The 22,021-nt window shown below is 29.0% G+C and overlaps 3 protein-coding genes across 4 annotated transcripts in view; 2 read left to right on the forward strand and 1 right to left on the reverse strand.

The window, feature by feature from the left end:
- The window catches only part of LOC122715587 (tubulin polyglutamylase TTLL4), a 179,688-nt gene extending 163,560 nt beyond the window's left edge, over positions 1-16,128 (reverse strand). The window contains exons 1-3 of one of the 2 annotated variants that reach the window (XM_043937875.1): positions 16,047-16,128; positions 15,387-15,484; positions 13,940-13,997 (exon numbers count right to left, since the gene is read on the reverse strand). The gene's annotated coding sequence lies outside the window, so the exon portion shown is untranslated. Of the gene's footprint in view, positions 1-13,939; positions 13,998-15,005; positions 15,102-15,386; positions 15,485-16,046 lie in introns of those variants that run through there. The other variant, XM_043937876.1, reaches the window with a different exon arrangement.
- On the forward strand, positions 11,425-13,473 carry LOC122715589 (enhancer of split m7 protein-like). Its single transcript, XM_043937884.1, has 2 exons — positions 11,425-11,727; positions 11,907-13,473. Exons 1-2 carry the CDS (start codon positions 11,653-11,655, stop codon positions 12,453-12,455), a joined length of 624 nt encoding a protein of 207 aa, XP_043793819.1. The 5' UTR covers positions 11,425-11,652; the 3' UTR covers positions 12,456-13,473.
- Positions 16,129-17,787: 1,659 nt separating the features above from the next.
- LOC122715573 lies at positions 17,788-20,156 on the forward strand. The gene is made up of 4 exons (XM_043937856.1): positions 17,788-17,811; positions 17,889-18,282; positions 18,364-18,765; positions 18,967-20,156. Exons 1-4 carry the CDS (start codon positions 17,788-17,790, stop codon positions 20,154-20,156), a joined length of 2,010 nt encoding a protein of 669 aa, XP_043793791.1.
- Positions 20,157-22,021: the final 1,865 nt, after the last annotated feature.

Here is a 22,021-nt window from a genome sequence, read left to right on the forward strand (position 1 = left end):
ATCCTCAAATAATTCTGAAAAATCAACTTAATTTTCGTAAAAATTATTTCTTAAAAAATCAATTTTTTACTTCAAGACACGAATGGACAATTTCGAATCGACATTAATTTGATTCTCGATTCTGCAATTCGTCCAAAGTAATTTACAGGCATCAACGTAACTACATGACACATGCAGTGTCATAATTGTTGAGCATTCACGTCAACATACGAGTTGATTTCATGCGAATGAAAATTTCACGAATATACTAAAGTACAATATACTTCAGAATCATAACTCACTGCAGAAGGCAAATTGATATACACTTCAAAAAAATTTTATGATAACAAGATATTGATATAGATATTCTGATAATATTCAGTAAAACCTTATCTTATCTAAAAATCTCCTTATAAATTCAATAAACTATTTATTATGAAGTTGTCATATTGTCACACTTTTATATATAATCTGAGAAGGAAAAAAGAAATGAAAATCAACTATTGTATTAGTATTTCTTTGTGTAAATATTAGTAACACGTGAGTAACTATAAATTTCAATATTCATTCTCATTAAAATTTCAAAGAATATTTATACCCATCCTGTATTTTTCCTTTCTTGTTTTTTCCTGGAAAACCAAGTCTCTTTTACCAAATAAACTCAGTATATTATTGATTCTGAAAAATTCTACTTTTACGTTAAAAAAATTATTATCAATAAATTATTCACAGATGTTTAACGAATCTTTTTATAAAAAATTTTACGTTTCTCGTATATATTAATATCAATATATTAACATAGAATTATTTAATAATTAGAATTTAGATTAAAATTTATAATAAATATACCTAGACATCTCTTCTTTCAAAAAATATTTTTAATACTTTTAATACTTTTCTATTTAATAATAACTATACAATTATCTTCTACAAAGCATCTATTGTATAATAAAAAAACTATATATTAAGAAAAGAAAAAATTCCAACCCACCAAATTATAGAAAGTAGCGCTTTCATATTGTTCTGTATACCACTAAAAGATCTCAATCCAAAAAGAAACACGTGGACAATACGTTTTAACAAAACAACCCTCAAAATCGATAAGATACGCTCAATGCTCGTCTAGCAAACAGCATTAATACCGCAATACATATCGAATGATCATCGAATTGAACGCGCGCAGAAATTTCACAGGAAGATTTCTCGCAAAACAAAAAAAAATCTCAAAGGAAGACAAAGGAACAACACGAAGGAGAGAGAGGAAGAGAGATCGTGTTTCGATATTCCGCGAGTCTGACTCACCTCGTGCCAGCACGTGTTCTACCTGCCCGCCTTCGGAGGATCTCTCGGTTCTCCATATCCTCCTCCTCTCCCACCCTTTCACACGCGTGCGCGTACACATTCACCTCGATACAGCAAATGTACCGACACATCTCTCTCCTTTACCGACAGAAACACTCGCGTTATCCTCCATTTTTTATTTTTTTTATTTTTTTCCTTTTCGAGATCCACTCTTTCCCTTTCGTTTTTCTCTCGATTCAGAATTATTTCATCTTTATATATATTTTAACCGTGCATCTTCGTCCGCTTCGCTCCCCTTCTTTTTCTTCTTTTTCTTCTTCTTCTTCTTCTTCTTCTTCTTCCGTCAACCGAAGGGATTCTCCCCCCTAATAATATTCCCGTTTCTTTCTAACCCTTCTTTTTCTCTCTCCATCTCTTTCCCTCCCTTCAATCGCATCACCGAGCTCCCCTTTTCTACCTCAACGTGTACTCCGCTGTCCTTCGAACCGCTCGTTCCTACACGAGGTTCGTCCTCGTCTATCTCATCGGTATTCGAGAGGTACGCTCCGGAGCTCGTGGGAAAATGAGGCAGGTGGTAGTTAGATCTCCGAGTTCAGAAACGAGAGATGTGCTTCTCCGCCCGGCAGCGCCATTCATTCGTGCGGGTATATTATATCCGTGCGTGTGCACACGTACACGAGTGGAACGCGTATGTGTATGGAGAACAGGTAGAGGTAGTGTCGTAAGAAGCGAACGATTATCGACGAGGGGCCGGGTATACATATTTTTGTCCGATGAACGAAGCCAAGGATCAATTAACGGATGCTCCTTAACGAGAGCTTCCGGTTTGATCAGAAAGAAATCATGAGCGATCTGGACACACTTTTTTCGCAATTCTGTCCCGATACTCGCTTGATTAATAAGTAGTATTTTCATAAAACAAAGCGGACAAAAGGGAACCTGAAAAATTCGACTCGGTTATTACGAAGCGGTTCGATGATCACTATCGTCGATATTTATGTTCAATCAGTTTAATCTAGATGACATGGGATTTTTATTATTTCTCTTTCTTATAATTATATTTCTCATTTATATATCGTTTTAATTCGATGTACGATTTAAATTTTAGTTATACCGATATATTTATTAATGAAGACTGTCGTAAGAAAAAATTTCATTTAACCCTGTTATTATTAAATTATTTAATAATCAAAAAACGTTTGTCCGTAAATTTTTGTTACTATAATTATCTATAATTATTACGTTGTTGTAATTATTAATTTTTCAACGCAATAAGATTCAAAAGAATTCCTCGATATTTAAAAATAAATAAAAATTATTCCTAAATGAGATAAAAATATTATTAATCGCGAAAATTCTTCAAAATTAAGAAAACACGAACTAAATAGAATTATTAAGAAAGTCTGGTTATAATTGTATTTTTTTTGTTTTGTTTTTTTTTTTACATATTTTTGAATCCAATTATTATATTTATGAAATGGTCTCAATTAAAGAAAATTAAACGTTTTATCATTACATGGACAAATGACAGACTAATAACTAGTTTGGACTACATACGAAACATGGTTTTGAAAGCAATCGAAGTCGAGAAAATACCATAAATATTATCTTAAATTATGAGGAAATTAAATGGACGAAATGCACGTATATATAACGCAGCATGAAACAAGAGATATGCATACAAATTTTATTTAGTCATCGTGACGATTTCCTTACAGGGTCTGGTCTCAATTTCGAAAGAAATTATGAGAAACGTGAGTCAGCTTTGCCTTAGAATTTCAGGATAAGAAACGAACACGTCTATAACATATATATACCTGTGGACATATCTGGCGTAGGTGGTTCTTAGTTACATTTTTAAAAGCTTCGTCATGGCCAAAACTTAAACCACATAAAATGTACCCTAATCTCACTCAAATCTTTGCCTAATCAAAAAAAATTTCTTAAATATTCCGTCTTTATTTTCAACAAAAGATCACAAAATTTTGATGGATTCTAATTTAAAATTTTAATAATTTAAAAAAATTTAATATTATAAAATTAATAAAATGCTATAATTGATTCGTGTCTGAAGAGCAATTCGATATATATGATCCAGACAGAGTAGAATTTTTTACTGCAATTTTACTAAATAATTTTATAATTCTATAATTTAATATCACTTTAATATCACTTTAATAATAGAAAAACTTTCTATAAAACAAAAATAATAAATTTCACGTGAAATGTAATTCAATTTTACGATAGATTCATCGTAAATAACTGGCATATATATTCTGCAGGCAGAAAATAAACCGCGTGCAACTTATTTCGCGCAATTTAGCTTGGCTAAGAAGAAAAGAAGCTACCTCGAGATCGTTTCCTTTCATTCCTGTGCTACCGGCAATTTGCACTGGTCATCATTTGGCCGTAGGTGGAAAGGAGAAAAAGGAAGATGAGAAAGCCTTTAATTTCCAGTGTCTCAGACCCGTGCTCGACACAATACACCCTGTCCCTTTTCAGCCCGCCTCTTGGACGCAGACCGGCTGCGTGCTATACGCGTGGGAAAACCGAGCACGTGCGCAATCTTGAGCCTAAGACCCCACAAAGAACGCCTTTGGGGTCCTATCGCTCCCCTCCCCCTCCTTTCAAAAAGACAGCCAACAGGATTCTTTCCTTCTATCGTTTTTTTTTTTAACTTCTAACGTGATGTATACTTGCATTTCTTACGTATATTTTTTGATATAATTTCTTTTTTTTTTTTTTTTTTTTTTTTGATTTAAATTAAAAATAAAATTTTAAAGAAATAGAGTAGAGTTCTCTTTTTCTCTACGGATTTTAAATTCCAATGTGAAGAAAAAAAAAACTGAACAAAAGTAAAAATAAATTTGTATTCTTCGTTGAAATAACAGGATGAATTGTTTAAGGATCGAATTATACCATTCGACATCGATTTAAAGATGTGCAGTTTGCGCATAAAGATTAAATATTTATCGTTACGAATTAATATTCTCAAATTGAAATGTCTTTGACGTAGCGAAAAATGCTAACAAGATGATTGTAAATCAATTTCAATGGATGAAACCGGTAACAATAAGACATGCAAAAATTCTCAACAACCGAGCATCAAATGTCTGATATGATCAATATAGCAATTCTACCTGACTATTACACGATGACTCGACGCACGTGCTCAAGCCTTCAAACAACTCGTTAAAATCGCATTCAACTCTTACACGGCTATATAATGGTAATTCAATTCATGCTATGAACGTTACTTTGTATTCTTCACTTTATATTATTTTTACTATCTTTCATTGCTTAAATAGATCTCCCTTCCCTGACTTCATTTCAAATACACCTTTTAAATTGATAGAAAATTATAAAATTCAATACGATTAATAAATCATTATAATTTACGTCGTTCAAAACAAAAAGAAAGAGAGAAAAAATGCAATTTCAATTTGTAAAAATATTTGAACACGTTTATAAATAGATATTGAACACGAGTTTTAAATAAGATAATTCCATATTGCATAAGAATATTCTTATGCAATAAATTAAACTATGATACGAACGAATTAATTAAAAATAAAAATAAAGTTCATAAAAGTGCTCAAAAAACGTATCATAGAAGAAAGAAAGTACAAAGAACGAAATAAATTTAAATTTTATTAAAAAATATTTTCCAGCAATTTCGCTACATTCAAGAAATCCAAGTAAACAGAGCTCATTTTGCCGCTCTTAATTAATATTATTTTGATCGAAGAAAAAAAAGGTAGAAGGTCAGAGGAAGCTAGACTATTCAGGTTTTACCGGAAGACTCTGCGGAAGCGGAACGAGGTCGACATGCGTACACGGAAGCGATGACGTGTGTCGGTATTGTGAGCACGTGCCACGAGGTAGCATTCAATTAAAAAAAAAAAAAAGAGAGAGAGAGAGGAAAAGAGAGAGAGAAAGAGAGAGAAAGAAGGAAGGGCAGAAAAGGCCATTTAAATAGGGCGAAGTGCAATACGGTGTGTGCACACCGATGCCAGGTGAACTCGACATTCCGTGAGAATGCTCTCACTTCTCCTCCTTTCCTTCCTCTTGTTCTCTTCGTGGTTACTCCGCGTGAACAGTAGGTCAAAGGGTCCCCCCTTGTGTTTGCGTTCCGAGATATTAACGGTGCAACATGCAAATTTCAATTCTTTCAACATCTATACATCACAAGAGGCGAGAACGTTTCACGTGCTTCAATCTTTTAACAGAATAATATTACGAGAAACATATACTTTAGAAAATAATTATTATTTTTAAAAAAAAAACTCCAAAATATATTAAATAGAATAAAATTGTTAGAATAGAATATAAAAAGAAGATTTATTACTTTTATTTTTCTTATGAAAAAAAAAAGTATTTTAGGATAAGTAAAAAAAAAAAAAAAANAAAAAAAAAAAAAAAAAAAAGAAAGGGAAATCTTGAAATATAATTCCAATAATGTATATCATATACTTTTATATGATATACATTATCTATATCTTATCTCTAAGAACGAAAAGTATTTTAGTCCCATAATTATCGCGATAATAATGCCCATATTAAAGGCTTGATAATTTCATCATTCGGAATTCTAACTATTTTAAATTTTAAAACTAATTTAATAATAAATTATTATAAATAAATAAATAATTAATAAATTATAGAATATTAATAATACACAAAAATTTAGAAATCAACGAGATCAACGAATTATATGATATTCTAGGAGGCAAAAAAGAAATTCTGGGTTGGAATTGTTACAAAGTATTCAATTGTTATCTTTCGAGCCACCCCTATGAATCCCCCTTCGATATTGCCTAGCCGACGCGTGCGAACTGATGTCACAGGGGTTGATATTCGAGATAGGGGAGAAGGGGATCACGATTTCGTTGGCACGAGCCAAACGGCTTGCGACATATGTTCACGAACAGCTGATGTACTTGCTAATAAGTCTCTACCTCTCTCTTTCTCTTCTTCATCGACAAAATAAATGATACTGCGAGCATACACGGAATATGGGAAATTTTGTGGCTGTGAGAAAACTTGTTAAAGTAACACGTGTTTCGTTATCATATTCGTTTTACCACGAAAATTTGAAGCATGTGTTAGATGAGAGAAAAAAAAAAAAAAAAATATCTCTCGTTTAATAAAATGATAAAACGAACACTCTGTGATATCTTTGTTTTTTTATTTGATACATTATCAATTAATTATTTGCGATTAATTTCAAGATGATTTTTAAATTTGGAAGTATTTTTCGAAAATATCCAACATAAATATAAAGCAAAAAAAAAAAAAAAAAAAAAACTATCCAATTTTTACAGAATTTGTACAACTTATTCGATATCTAATCACACCTTATTATCATTCTTTATTATTAAACAAAATTTCCTTTTAACATAGAATGTATTATCTTTGAATACCCATGCAACTAAAACTAAAACATCGAGAAGCCACAAAAAACGACCAATCCAATCCCTATCGTTTAACTTAAACATATCAAATTATTTCGTACTTCGCGAAAATTTTACAAAAATTAATCCCATCATCTTTCTTTTTCAACAACATGAATAATGCATATACACGGCCAAGAAAATTACTCGACGAGTCCACTATATCCTCTACTACACTCTCTTCCGTTTAATATTAATGTATACACGAGCATGTGCTTAGAAGTAACATCGATCTAAGCCATGCACTGGTTCAGCACGTGCGCACGTCCGTTCAAATGCTCTAATGTATGTAATCGTACACGTGGACTAATCGAGACGTTGAATTAAGTTTGTATTATCCACCGACGCAGTCGGAACTTCTCGCTGCCCACCCGGATCGTGTAAAAACAACGAACAATGAACGGCACGTGAGAGGAAGCTGACTTGGAATTGAGCCGCCACGTGGCCGCATTAAAGTTTGTTTCACCGATTGCATCGTTTTAATGGACTGTCGTTGATCATGATATTAGTCCTCGTGGGACATGAAATTCTCTATAGTCACGATATTTTTTCTACAGATTGTAAAAGGATTTCATTTTTATGGAAATTAATGAACATAAAATTAGAAGAAGAAAAAAAACATTCAGAAGAAATTTTTATCTGTTGAACAATCCCTTAATATCTTCTGATAAAAATATTTATTTTTTTATAATATAATGAAATAATAGTAAGTAAATCTGATCAATGCAATGTAAGTAAGTTAATTTTGCATCAAAACTTTTTTAATAATATTTTTCTTAAACAAATAAAAATTTGATAAAATTGTAAAGAAAAATTGATTATATCAATATATTACATTTTTCCAATGATTTAAGAAGCTATCTGTTTACATCATTACCAAAGAAAATTTTAAATAAAATAAGAAATTGTAGAAGAAGAAAAATTAAAGAAAATTAAAGAATTTGTAAATGATACAAATGATACATTTATGATAATGATAGCCTCGTTTCGAAATGTAAGAAATACGCAACACCCTTTCGTTTCAATCCATCAATGTCGTCTGAATTTCTAGTTGCCGTTTAACCAAAAGAATCCACTAGGCTTCAATCAATACGATCATTATTTTCGGCCGCGTAACCTTCCTCTTTCATTACATGCAATATGGTCGATGTTAAAACACCCCTAAGACTTCACTCAACCATTTTCATTTTCACTTTTTGCTCGAGGAAACCACCTAAGGCGTATCGTTACACATAGGATTTGCACGTGATTTATTCGTAGGTTAAAAGACAGATTATAATCAATGCCTTATAAAAGAACATTATATAAATTCAAGACTACAATTCACGCAGAATATATGAATATATAAATTTTGTAATTTAAATTTTTCTTATAATGTGGACAATGGATAATTTTAAATAAACACTTTCATGATATGTAATTCATGTATGAATTCAGAAGGGAAGCGATAAAATCTTTAGTTTCAGGGAAATATGGATATAGTTAAATTTGAATAAAATAATATTTAACTATGCTTTGAAAACTTAAAAAGATTTGAAATAGTTAATATAAGTGACAAGTTGTCTAAGAAGAAATGATCAAGATAATATTTTATATGCAAAAATAACCTTTACAATATAATCTTAGTCAAATGTATCTATTCATATATTCTTATTTTATTAATTTTTTTATATAAATGTCCTTTTATTATTTATTTTCTTATTCAACATCGCTTTTCTATATATATAAAATAACTGAAATAGAGAACAAAATTAAAAAATTATATCAACTACTAAAAAAAAGCTACACCTTCCATTTATTATATTCTTTAACTTAGTATCCGAGCAATTTCTTTCATAAAATCACATTCCAAAACATTTTTTAATACATTTCTTCCATAATTTACTCAAGAAAACACAACAATCAACTAGCAAAGTACAACTTCAATCTAACTATTCCTCGCAGCACGAAGAGCTAATTGGAATTCATTGGACATTACAGAACACAAAAGGATTAAAGAGAAGGTGGAACATCCACGGAACAAAGAATAAGAAAAAGAAGAAGATTTAGAAGTTTCGCGTTATCTCGAGATCGCGCAAGATCTACTGGAGGTGCCGGCGTCGTTAGGGACACTGCAATTGGCTGGTTGAAGGGAGTAGCAGGGAAAAAAAAAAGAAGCCAAGGAAGGTATGGACATGAAGAAGAAGAAGACGACGATGACGACGACGACGACAACGACGACGACGACGACGACGACGACGACGACGAAGAAGAAGAAGAAGAAGAAGAAGAAGAAGAAGAAGAAGAAGAAGAAAAAAGACGAAAGATACCTCGTAAAATCGCGGTAGCAAGAAGAAGGTGGTCGAACCAGAGGGAACTAAGACATGGAAAGAAGGATGAAACTAACGCGCGTAATTATTCGGTGCGAACGATGTTTAAGTGCCCCACTCGCGGGGAAATAAGGGAGGTAGTTGGCAGGAAGGAGCGAGAAAAAGAAAGAAGAAGAAGAGATATAAAAAAAAGAAAGAGAAGAAGAAGAAGAAGAAGAAAGAGGGAGAAAAGAAAAATATGGAAAGAATGGCCACGCAAATGGAGAAGGATAGAAAAAGATTGGAAGGGGGTACGAAGGATATAATTCAGCAAAAGCTGAAGACGAAATTAGTATCTGGAAATGCTTCCAGCGACTACATGTGAACGATTCCCGGTGTTATTCATTCCGTATGACTATCCAAAGGGAAAGACGATTTTATAAGCGTCTTCGCGAAATTAAACCTTACCTCCCTCTCCCCGAATCCGATCCCGAGGGCTACTTTCGAGCAATTTTCGTACCGTGATCAATTGGCCAAACTGAAAATCTCTCGTTTTCTTTTTTTCCTTTTTTCTCTTTTTCTTTCTCAGCTACGTTTAAATCGAACGGTCACATCGATTATTCGCGATCGACGCATGAAGATCGTTCTTGACCCATATGTTTTCACGTAATTGCATCGCCGAAGGAAATTCCTGGATCGATAAATAAATTCGCAGATTATTCGAAATACCATACATTATCTGAATTCTGATTATCCAACTTGTCCTTTTTTTAAATTCAAAAATACACGAAACATAAGATATATTTTTGTAAAAAGAAAAAAAAATAGTATAATTTTGTCAAATGTATTAAATTAATTTTAATGAAGAGACAATAATGTAACTATATTATTGAAAATAGATATTAAAAAAAAAAAATTAGAACAACTTTAAGAATATTTACACATAGAAACGTAATATAATTTATTGTCTTTTTAAGACACGAATCAAATTATTATGGTTTATAAATTAAACCAAATGGACCAAATTTATTTCAGCAATCAAAAAATAAAGAAGGAAGAATAAAATAAAAGAAGAAAACTGGAATACCGTTCTGGAATACTTCGAAAATGTATTCGAATAACGATACATAAAAAAAAATATAAAAGAATACGGTATTATTTTCTTAATAATCATCGATAAACCAAAAAAATATAAATATTCCAATCATCGAAAAATAACAAATATATTTTCATTCTTTTCTATAGGGAAAAAAAAAAAAAAAAAAAAAAAAAGAAAGAAAGAAAACTGGAACAGAATCGATTCCTCCGAAAATATATATCGATTACAAATATATAACGATCAGACATTGAAAAATGCGGTTTAAACGATCGTTAATTATCACCGTTCCGTAATGTGGCCGCCTCCGCCGGGATCTCCCGCGCCCACGCGACGCAACCGTAATAAACGATTCATCACATCCTTTTCACAACGTCGAGTTTTATCGCGCAACATTTGTCTCCGCATCCGCGGCGTGTCTCTCACGCGAGAGTTAATATCGCGGCGGAAAATGATTGATCAATTGCGGGAGAGGAAGCGAAAAAGAAAGAAAAAGAAAAGGAAAAAAAAAAAAAAAGAAAGGAGAGAAAGAAAAGGATAGAATCGCGGTAACTTGGTAGCATAGACGCACATACACCGTGATTCAGTAACGTGTAACTAGTGGGATTGCGATCGGGAGGACGCCGGACTTGTGCCCAGCACGCTCCACGAGGCTGCTCCTCTTAAACGAGGACGAAACGATCGAGCGGCACGAAGGTGGAACAAGGACGCGATTATCCGATAAGAAGACGTAGCACGAGTGTGTATACATACCCTCCTCGGGGCACTAGAATGGAAAAAGGAGGAAGATTAGAAGAGGTCTCTGTCTCTATCTCTTTCTCTCTCTCTCTCTTTCCTTTTCTCCTTCTCTTTCTCTTTCTCTACTCGCGCTAGTTTGGTTTGGAGGAGAGAAGGAAAGGACAAACGTCGATACACCACGGTCCTTCCGTATGAGCGCACGTTCGTGAAATAGCGAGCCGAAAGGAGCAAAGAGAGAAAGAGAAGAGGAACATTAAGCCGTGCATACCGTGGCACGACTAACCGAGGAGGATCAGAAGAGGTAGGAAATACGGGATCGGGCGATAGGTGCAACGAGGACGAAGAAACGGTGACGATGGCTTGGTGTGGGCGCGTGTCTGGCAGCTGCCGCTTACAGGTGGTGTGCTTGCTTGGGAACCAACCTCTACGGACCGTTCCCACGGAAGGCCTGTCCCCCACTAGGGACCCTGACAGCAGCCCCTCGCCCCACCCTGCCGATGGGTCCTTGACTATATAAGCTACAGCCTCGCCCGACAGCCACCACAATCACGGTGATCGTTCACGAAGTTCGAACTGGAGACGCGTCGGATATAACTGTCGATACGTTTCCATCGAATCGAGCGAACCACGAAATAGTTCAACTGATTATTCTTACATATATATCTTTGTGTGATATTAGAGACATTGTTCAGCGACAAGTGTGATATCGCGATAAGCGAATCGTTTTTTGAATCAGTGCAAGTTCGGTGTGTGAAGATATCCCTCGATCAAAAGAAAAAAAAAAAAAGGATTAATCATGCAGATGCACGAGCAGATCATGATGGTCGATGGACAGGAGCAACCGATCTCCAGGACTTATCAATACAGAAAGGTAAGCGTCCTTCGAATCTTTCCCATAATCATTTCTTGTTTTCACTTGTAGAATTAATTTTCAAACGAAACAATGTTAAGAAATTATTCCAATGGAGCCCCAATTTTTCTTTCTCTTTCTTTCATTCAAATAAGATACTTTGAACGATTCTATAACAATTCGTTTCTTTTAATTTACAGGTGATGAAACCTATGTTGGAACGCAAACGTCGGGCAAGAATCAATCGATGCTTGGACGAGCTCAAAGATTTGATGGTAACAGCCCTAGCAGGCGACGGGGAGAACGTGGCGAAATTGGAAAAGGCCGATATTCTGGAATTGACCGTGCGTCATCTTCACAAACTTCAGAGGCAACAACGGCTCTCCGCGAATCCAGTGATCGACGCCGATCGATTCAGAGCCGGTTACACTCACTGCGCCAACGAAGTTAGCCGCTGCCTAGCCGCCACTCCCGGTGTAGACGTCGCCTTGGGAACCAAATTGATGACCCACTTGGGTCACAAACTGAATTCCATGGACAAAACTGGCCCCTTAACGATCCACGTGGCCGCTCCGCAATCCTCACCGTCTTCGAGCAGCGAGCTCAGCTCCGACGAATATTCGATGCCCCTCACTCCAGCCTCCAGCCAACCATCTCCGGTTAGAACGGACATCGAAGGTATCTCGCAGAGTCACCAAGGTCTTCTCCAGGTCGCTAAACCCAACGAGCCAATTTGGAGACCGTGGTAAACGCGAGAACCGATCTCAACGGGCAAAGCCATCGTATACCTCGGTGAAACAGAGTTCTCGAAATAGCAATCGGATTCTGTCGGCCACGGAGATAAGAAGACCAATCGTGGCCAAGATTTTAAAAAAGGAACCCATCATGTGGAGAACTCATTACCGGTGTTGCAATTTTGTCTGTGATTTGAGCGAATAATTCGCGCATCTTTGGGAGCCAGAAAGGAAAGGAAATCCTGTTTTTCTTCAAGAAAATCGTCCTATGGGATGCTGATACGACGAAAAGAAGATTGATTTTTTTGAAACGCCTATGGAATGTGCAAATATCGATCCTCGAAGAACCGTAGAATTAAGAAGAATGAAGATGACGAAGAGGAATAGACTTAAGATTTTCTATTTGCTCAAGACACTTGGGAGTGAAAGAACAAGTTAAGGGGGGATAATATTGAAATAAGTTCTTCTTTCTTTTTTTTTTTTTTTTTTTTTTTTTTTTTTTTTTTTTTTTTTTTTTTTTTTTTTATTTTCTAATGTCGTCCTACGGATATATTGTATATTCATTGATTGAATAATGTTTTAAGAAAGTTGAAACTAATAGGATCTCGATGTAATGATACACCCGCATAAGCGGTCGAAGCTTTAATTTACTTGACGGTTAGAATTTTCTATTGTTTATTTCATACTTTTATCAAGAATTTTTTATTTTGTCCATTTTGGCGCGAGAAACGTCGTTTTTCGTACTCGATATTTTTCTCCCGTCGATTGTGGTGGAATTTCGCGCCTTTATATCGATATGAGAAAGATTTCATTCTCGCGCTAAAATTGTTGTTATTATATACGTATCTCCTCGGTCAATTTTGTATTAATTTTTACATTTCACGATCAATTAAAAATTTGTATTCCTATTGATATTATCAACAGGAAAAAATGGCCGAGTAGAAAATATTGTGATAGAGAAACGAGTACCTGTGATATTTACTGTAGATGTAGGGAAATACTAGATTTTTAATAAATATATTTCATTAATAAATTTCATGCTCATACAAATTTTTTCTTTACATTCATGATCTATTACGATTAAAACCTTAACATTTCTACCTTACAATTTCTATAATTTATAGTTTTAACTTCAATTTCAATATTCTCTATTTCTTTTTTTTGTAGTAAATGAATTTGAATAGTTATTAATTATTATAATTTTTTAATGAATCATTTCTTCTTAACATTAAGACTTTAATCTTTAATAAATCATAATTTTAATCTCTATTTTTTTCAAATAAATAATTGAAATTATTAATTAATAAAATTGATTAGTAAATCATTTTTCCTAATGTTGAGTTACATAGATACCATTTAATAAAAGATAATTTTTTAATATATATATATATATATATATATATTAAAGGTCGGTTTTAATTTTGCAAAAAAAAAATAAATAAATAAAAAGCATATTTCAAGAAAATTAAAATAATGAAAAAAAATTGGAAAATACTCACATTAACAAGTTTTCCTGATGTAAAAGCGAAACATTCCTTCCCCACCACTTGCCTTCACCTGAAATTATGAAAATCTTCATATTAATATTATATTCGAAAAATATATAATAATTGTGTTATTACTTAAAGATATTATACTATTAAATTCTGAAATTTTATTCTTATTAAATCATAAACTGATTCAGAAAAATAGCAAATCTAAAGATAGTTGAAAAATATATTAAATATATTAAGTGTAATTAATATATTTTGTTTATTATTTTTTGATTAATTCAATGTGTAAAATTATTTTCTTATCTTTTTAGTTTTTTCAATTTATTTAAAAAAACAAGATATATATATATATATATATAATTAAAAATATTCTATTTTATATAAAAGTTATTAAAAAGTTATATAAAAGTTATATAGATGTATACCCTAGGTATATATTATATAGATGATAAATATTTATATTATATAGAAAATTTCATAAAATAAAATATTATTAAAATATTAATAAATAAAATATATGATAAATTAATTGTCACAAACATATTTTAATACTTTTTACTATATTTTAAATATATATTTTAATGTTTTTTATACAGTTATTTATTTTATTATTATAAGCTCCTGAAAATATATATTATATTATATAATATTCATAGATTAAATAAAATATAAAAAAGATTTAATTAAATGTATTTCATATAATTAAAATTAAAACGAGAATTCACAAAAATGCAAGTAATCACAAATTATTACATTTTATATAACAAAATTATTACATAACAAATAAAAAATAGAAAAATTAGTAAATTTTGCATAATCGAATGTATAATATATAATATCAATGCGTATAATGCGCATAATTGATACATACATCATAATATACAATCGATATGAATCAATTTATTCTATCTCTTGTTAAATTCCATTTTTGAACTAATAATTTTCAAATTATATATTTTCCAATAAATTATATTAATCACGATTCAAAATATACTATCTTAAATAACAAAAATATTTTTCTTAGTTACATTTTATTATTTGTATAAAAATTCACTTTACATATATGACATACATTTAACGATGCTTCATCGCATGTAACATGGGGTTAGGTTAGTATAGAAAACGTACTCTGATTCATTTCAGGCGACATTTCAACTAAAAATATATACTTCCATAACTAATATTATTTTTCCATCAATGTTTCTATAACGTCATTTATGATAAGTATCTCTTATCATTAAATATCATTCTTTATCAAGGTTAATTACCGATCTATAATAAATAGCAATGTATGTATGAGCACCGAATAAATAAAGGAATGTTTAAAGAAAATATGTTGATATTTTGAGAAACTTTAAAGTATAATTCAAGTCACAAGACTAACACAATAATAAATAAACGTCAGGTAAGCTTGGAAAAACAATAAACACTTTTAAAACACAATTTTACTCACTTTTCCAAGAAAGAAACCGCCACTCAGCTGTAACACGTGCTGTCATTACAGGTGCACGACCACGCTCCGCGGCCATCTTGTGGCAATTCCTCGAAACACTTGAGACACAAGATATTTGAATATTAGTGAAATAATATTTTATACTATATTTTCATTAATTCAATAAAGTTTTATATTTTAAGAAAATATATCTTATTTATTATTCTAACACATAATCTATATTATTCCTTCATACAATAAATAAAAGAATAAAAATATTTATGTATATGTGGAGATGTAAAGTAAATGACTTTATCAAAATTAGAAACAAACTAAATTATAATTTAACAATAAATAAATTTGTATTCATATCAAAGAAATTAATAAACTTCCAAAGAATTATGAAAAACACATTTTATAAAAGATTTGATATATAATTCGAATTTTCGTATCATTTCCAATATTACCGATGTCGACATAATATTAATCAATTCATATGCATTATAGAATTACATACAGATTAAATTTAATTTTGATATTTATCAGAAATAATAAAATTTACAAAAAATACACTCTTATAAGTAATAATTTCTAAACTACAAATAATTAAAAAATATTTCGACGACAATCAGTAAAGTGAAAAATTCTAAAACTAATTTTAGGCTTAAAATTAATACATACCCATTTTACATAAAGTAATATAACAAATTATGCACAATAACTTCAATAATTGATGAATATGTATAAATATTTTAATTTATTCACAAAAGTATTCAATATGTCATAATCATGAAGTACGAACACTCATCACTCTGAACTACACTACTACTCTAGTTCGAGAATCGAAAGCGGGAAAGAATGTACTTCCCTCTATCGACTATTTGAAATACTAATAGCAGCATAATTTTTTAATATTTTATAAAATTAATAAATATAAATAATTAAAATAAAAAGTATATTATTCATTTAATAAATTAAAAAAAGAAATAAATAAATGTATGAATATATTAATAAAATTATGAAATTACATTTTTATATATGTATTACAATGTCAACATTTAAATTTATAACTTTATGCTTATAATACATATAAATAAAAATGAAATAAATATATATCTAAAGTATGTAAATATTACTTTAAAATTATTACTGTTTGTATATTTTATTAAAAATAGATAATTATTCATAATGGTTTTATTATTTTTGAAAATTTTAATTAATAATTAAATTTTAGTGAAGTATGAAAATGCAAGAGAATGCAGTACAATATAGATAAAATAAAATATAGTAAAATTATATGTTATAAATTAAAATATTTTGTTAATATGAAATTAAATATTTTTATGCCTAGAACATGTTCACAAAGTTCGCCTATGGTACGTTAAATTTCTCAATGTGTACAGATGTACTACATTATCAACATACATATCGGTATTGTAATTCTTGATACAAAATTAATTCAAATATGATTATAAATTATAATATATAATTTTACCACAGATAAAATATGAAACAGATTTAATGTTTAATGCATTTTTTTATTCCATACCTGTATCATTTATTAAGTATTATTTATTTCTTTTATCATTTTAGCTTTATTTACAATATTACTGATTCGATTTAAAATATTGTAAATTGATATGTAAAAATAGGAAAATTAAAATTCAAAATAAATTTCGATATAAAATTACAAATAAGAAATAAAATATATATTCTGCCATAGAATATCTTATAACATACATAAAGTATTACATTTTAAGTAATTGTATTTATGTAAAGTATCATAAAATAAATAAGTTCCATATTAGTGTTTATATTTTTTTTAATTACAAAAAGTTGAAAAATTTTTTATTGAATCTAAGAAACGAATAAATACATAAGTCAATTTTGTAATATTCGTATTGATGTAACAGTTATTATCATAATAATAATAGAAAATACAATTTAATAAAATAAAATATAAATAATTAAAAATATTACATATAATAATAAATAATAATAAACCAAATTATTTTAATTTTTAGTGAAAGATACACGAAGAGTTTATATGTATTTGTGACGATAATTAAATATTCGTTCTCTAATTTTGATATATTACGTGATTGTAAATATAATTTATCTATGATAGTTTTAATATTGTGAAAGAATTAGTATAATATTTTTATTACATAACTAAAAAATAAATATTCATTCATTTTATTTTATTTATTTATTAATGTATTAAAAAATATTAATTTAATTATTAATTTATTAAAATGTTAAAGTTGAAAAATAATATGTAAAAATTTATAAAATTTCTATTGTTTTAAATTGTTAATTAAATCTTTTAATAAATAACTTTACTATTGTAATTTATAAATTTATATTTCAAATAAGAAGATTTGTATTGTTATTATATTGGAAGAAATTTGGAATAAATAAAATGTCAATTTCTGATACTGATTGGGTAAATATCAATTATTATATATATATGAAATTTTAGTTCCTTTGTTTATATATTAATTATATTTTATAATTTTATAGAATGAAATGTTAAAAGTTGCTAAATTACAACAACAAGAATATTATGAACTTTTACCAGAATGGACAAAGTATACTGCAGATGAATATAAATATTTAAGACAAAATATTGGATATGCAATTTTTGGTCCTCCATCAGAAAATAAAGAAAATAAAGATGTATATATTGAAGATAAAGAAATAGGAGAAGATGGAAAAATGAAAGATGTTACTGATGCACTTCATTATTCATCTGATGCTAACAATATTATAAATATGATTTATAAACAAGTACTTACATATGGTGAAGGATGTAAGGATGAAAAAACAATATATTATGGAGTAATTTACAATATATCATTTCGTACTAAAAATTATTTGATTCAAGTATCTAATTCAAAAAAATTTACTGAAAGAAGTCCAAAAAAAGAAAAAACTACTTTAGATGAAGAAACAACTTCAAAAAAAGAAACTATTTCAGATAAAAAAACTACTTCAGAAAAAGAAAAAATAACTAATTCAGACAAAAAAGATACAATTCAAATATATTCAACACCAATTTTTAAAATAAGACATTCAAATGAAACTTGTATAGAGAAAGAAACATGGTATATTGATATAAATGCTAGAGTGTATAAAAGTTGGAGAGATTATATAAAACATAATACTTTACCAAAATGTACAATGGTTCTTCCAAAAGATGGATTTTATCATCCTAATTCAAATTATGAAATTACTGAAGAATATTCAACAGTATGCTTGGAAATTTTAAACTCACCTGCATGTAGAATTAAAACAAATATTCTTAATCTTGGAGATATAGTTTCTACATTAGGAAGTATATGTGGAGTTGGTTTGGGTATAGCATCTGTTTTTACACCTATTGGACCATTTGTGATAGGTAAGTTATATAAAATTGTATTTTATATTTAGTTTACATAGTTTAATTAAAAGAAATGTGTAATAATATATATTATATAATATATATATATATAATATTAACAATAATATAATTAATGTATTGTCCAAAAATTAATTTTTGCTATTTTAAAATATAATAATAAGAATGATAAAATAAATAAGAGCATAATATTACTTATAGGTGCAACAATAGCTTCTGGTGCAAGTGGTATATGGACAACTGGTAGATCAATACAGAATTTAATAGATAGAAGCTCTCATGAACAAAGTATAGGACTAACAAATAGGGATTCGTTTTGTTCATGGTTAGGTATAGTTGGCAGTGCAGTTGGTTTAATAAGCAATAGTGGAAATGTTATTCTTACTAAACTTATAAAAAATGGTAGTGATATAAGCAATGCAGCTAAAGTTGCATACAATGCATTAGTTTTAAGTAATTTAGGTATTAATGGTTTTGGTGTGGGATATCAGGCATATTGTATGTACCAAAGATATCAAAAAGAAGGTCAAATTCATATATTAGATATGGTATCTCTGTCAGCTCATTTATTATTCTTTGGTAATTCAGTTATAAATTTACAGTTTGCAGAAGATCTCATTAAATCTACTCAAGGTAAAATTTTAGATGAATATAGATCTACATTGCGTTCTAAACATCTTCGTAGACAATTTAATCGTACAAAACATATTGCTGCTGCAAACAATACAGATAAAATATCCGAAAATGCTGAAGTAATACGTTATATCAATAGAAAGGTAGATTTACAATTAAAAAATAATTTGAATAGTATTTCCACACAAAAAACTATTATATTCTTTGAAAATGGAAAATTGATAATTTGCGGCGTTCATTTGTTAAATCCAATGAGATTTGTAGAAATATTAATTAAGGATGATCAATTTTCAAGTGAAAAGAAATTTTTATTTAATAATGAAAATAGTGATAGTAAAGATATGTTCTTCATATTAAAAGATTTGCTTTTGAATTTATTAAAAAATGTATTTTTAAATGATAATAGTAGAGAAGATTATGAATCTGAATTTGATAATATTTTAAATGATATGAAATATATGGATAATGCTCCAAATATTTTTATTCTAATATTTGAAATATCTCTTACTTTAATAACACAATGTCAATTTTGTTCAGAATATTTATCAAATGCAGTTCATTTTGTATGGTGTTATATAAAAGAAAGTTTGATACAAAGTTTTTGTGCAAAACTTTTTTCTGATGAACAAATGCAAAATAAAGTCTCTGAAATTATAACAATTTTATTTGAACATATGCAAGAAGCAATAAAAGAATTATCACCTGCTTTCAAAAAATATATTGTAGAATATGTGAGGAATATAAAGAAAAACTTATGAACAATATATATATGTAAATTTAAATCTTCATGATGATTCTTCAATTAGAAAATCTAAAAATTGCTATAGATATATATACGTCACAATGATATATATATATATATATATCACAATATTCTTTTTTTCATTTTGAATATGTGATATATGTAATCTAATAATTAATCTATAGTATTATTTTTTTATTAAAAAACTTAAAGACTATAAAGCCATCAATCAAATATTCTTGTATTAATCTAACAATTGTTTTTTACTATGATAAATTATTATGTAATTTTTGTTATTGTTACTATTATTATTAATTAGTAACAATTAGTAAATTGTAGCCAGAAAGCTACAATTTAAGATAATTTTTGAATTAAGAATTCTTATAATAATTTAATCAATAATTACATAATAGTTGTTTATTACTAATATATATTTAAAGATTTGTAGATGTATTAAAAATAACAATAATATCAGAAATTGAATTATGTACTAATTAATTAAGTAAAAGTAAAGTAATTAATAAATAAAGATTGTAAGAAAAAGATGTGTAGCAAAAATGTCAATAAAGATAATTTTTGAAGTTTTATATGACTCAAGTTTAATAGAAAAAATAAACAAGTAATTTTAAAAAAAAAATGAAAGCAAATTCAATTAACGTACCGATCACGCGCCAAGATCAAGCTTATATAAAGAGAGCAATTAGTGGGAAGAAGACAAAAGTAGGTTAAAAATTATAGAATCATCGCCATCTTTAATACCGCAGATGAAACATGTGTAAAGAAAGAGAGGAAATGGTAGAAAAAGGACAGAGATAGATTAAAAATTGTGATATCAGCGCCATCTTCAGAGTGCCGCAAATGAAACACATAAACAAGGAGAGCAAATAATAGGAAAAGGATAGAAATAGGAAGAATTGACAATCAGCGCCATCTCTCGAATATTAACGACACTTTTTCAAGAATAGTTTCTGGGAATAATAAAGAGATGGCGCTATTTCTCAATTCCCATTCTACTTTATCTTATTTTAGTATTCGAGAGATGGCACTAGTTGTTAATTCCTAATCTACTTTATCCTACCTTTGCTATTTAAGAGATGGCACTAGCGGTCTATTCTTAATCTTCCATATCTACTACTACTTTTCAAAGAAGTGTTGCTGATATATAAGAGATGGCGCTGATAGTTGATTCCTACTTTATCTCTGTCCTTCTCTTATTATTTGCTCTCTTTATTTATATGTGTTTCATTTGCGGCACTCTGAAGATGGCGCTGATTCCCTAATTTTTATTCTATCTCCATCCTTCTTTATTCGTTGCTCTCCTTTTCTATATTTCCTATGAAAAATTAATGCATACTAGAGAGATGCACGTCTCCAATATCTGATGAAATATTATTTTCTTTTTTGATTATTAATTAAAAATTGTAATGTTAAATTTTAATTATTATTTAATAATATAACATACTTTATTTAATTTATTATTATTTAATAATATAACAACTTTATTCACATTAATAGAATCATATTTTTTTTTTATATTTTATAAAAATATTTTACCATATGCAATTTTAAAAAATATAATGTATATATAAAAATATGTACATATAAAAATATAAATAATAATAAAATATAAAAATATATTAATCGATGAATAAATATTCTTATTAATCAATATTTAAAATATATTATTAAAAAATCTTTATATCTATTGAATTTATTTATTAATTTAAATATACAGAAGAAAAAGGAATATGATTATGAAATTTTATATCTAAATAATATTTATTTCATGCATATTATATATTTTTGCATAAAGTTTTTTTTTATTATATGAAATTAATTTTAATGTAATTGAATGTCTATTTTGTCAATTTAAAATACTTA

The sequence above is a fragment of the Apis laboriosa genome, unplaced genomic scaffold (genome assembly GCF_014066325.1).
Source record: "Apis laboriosa isolate Shangri-la unplaced genomic scaffold, ASM1406632v1 scaffold38_cov145, whole genome shotgun sequence".
Taxonomy (NCBI): domain Eukaryota; kingdom Metazoa; phylum Arthropoda; class Insecta; order Hymenoptera; family Apidae; genus Apis; species Apis laboriosa.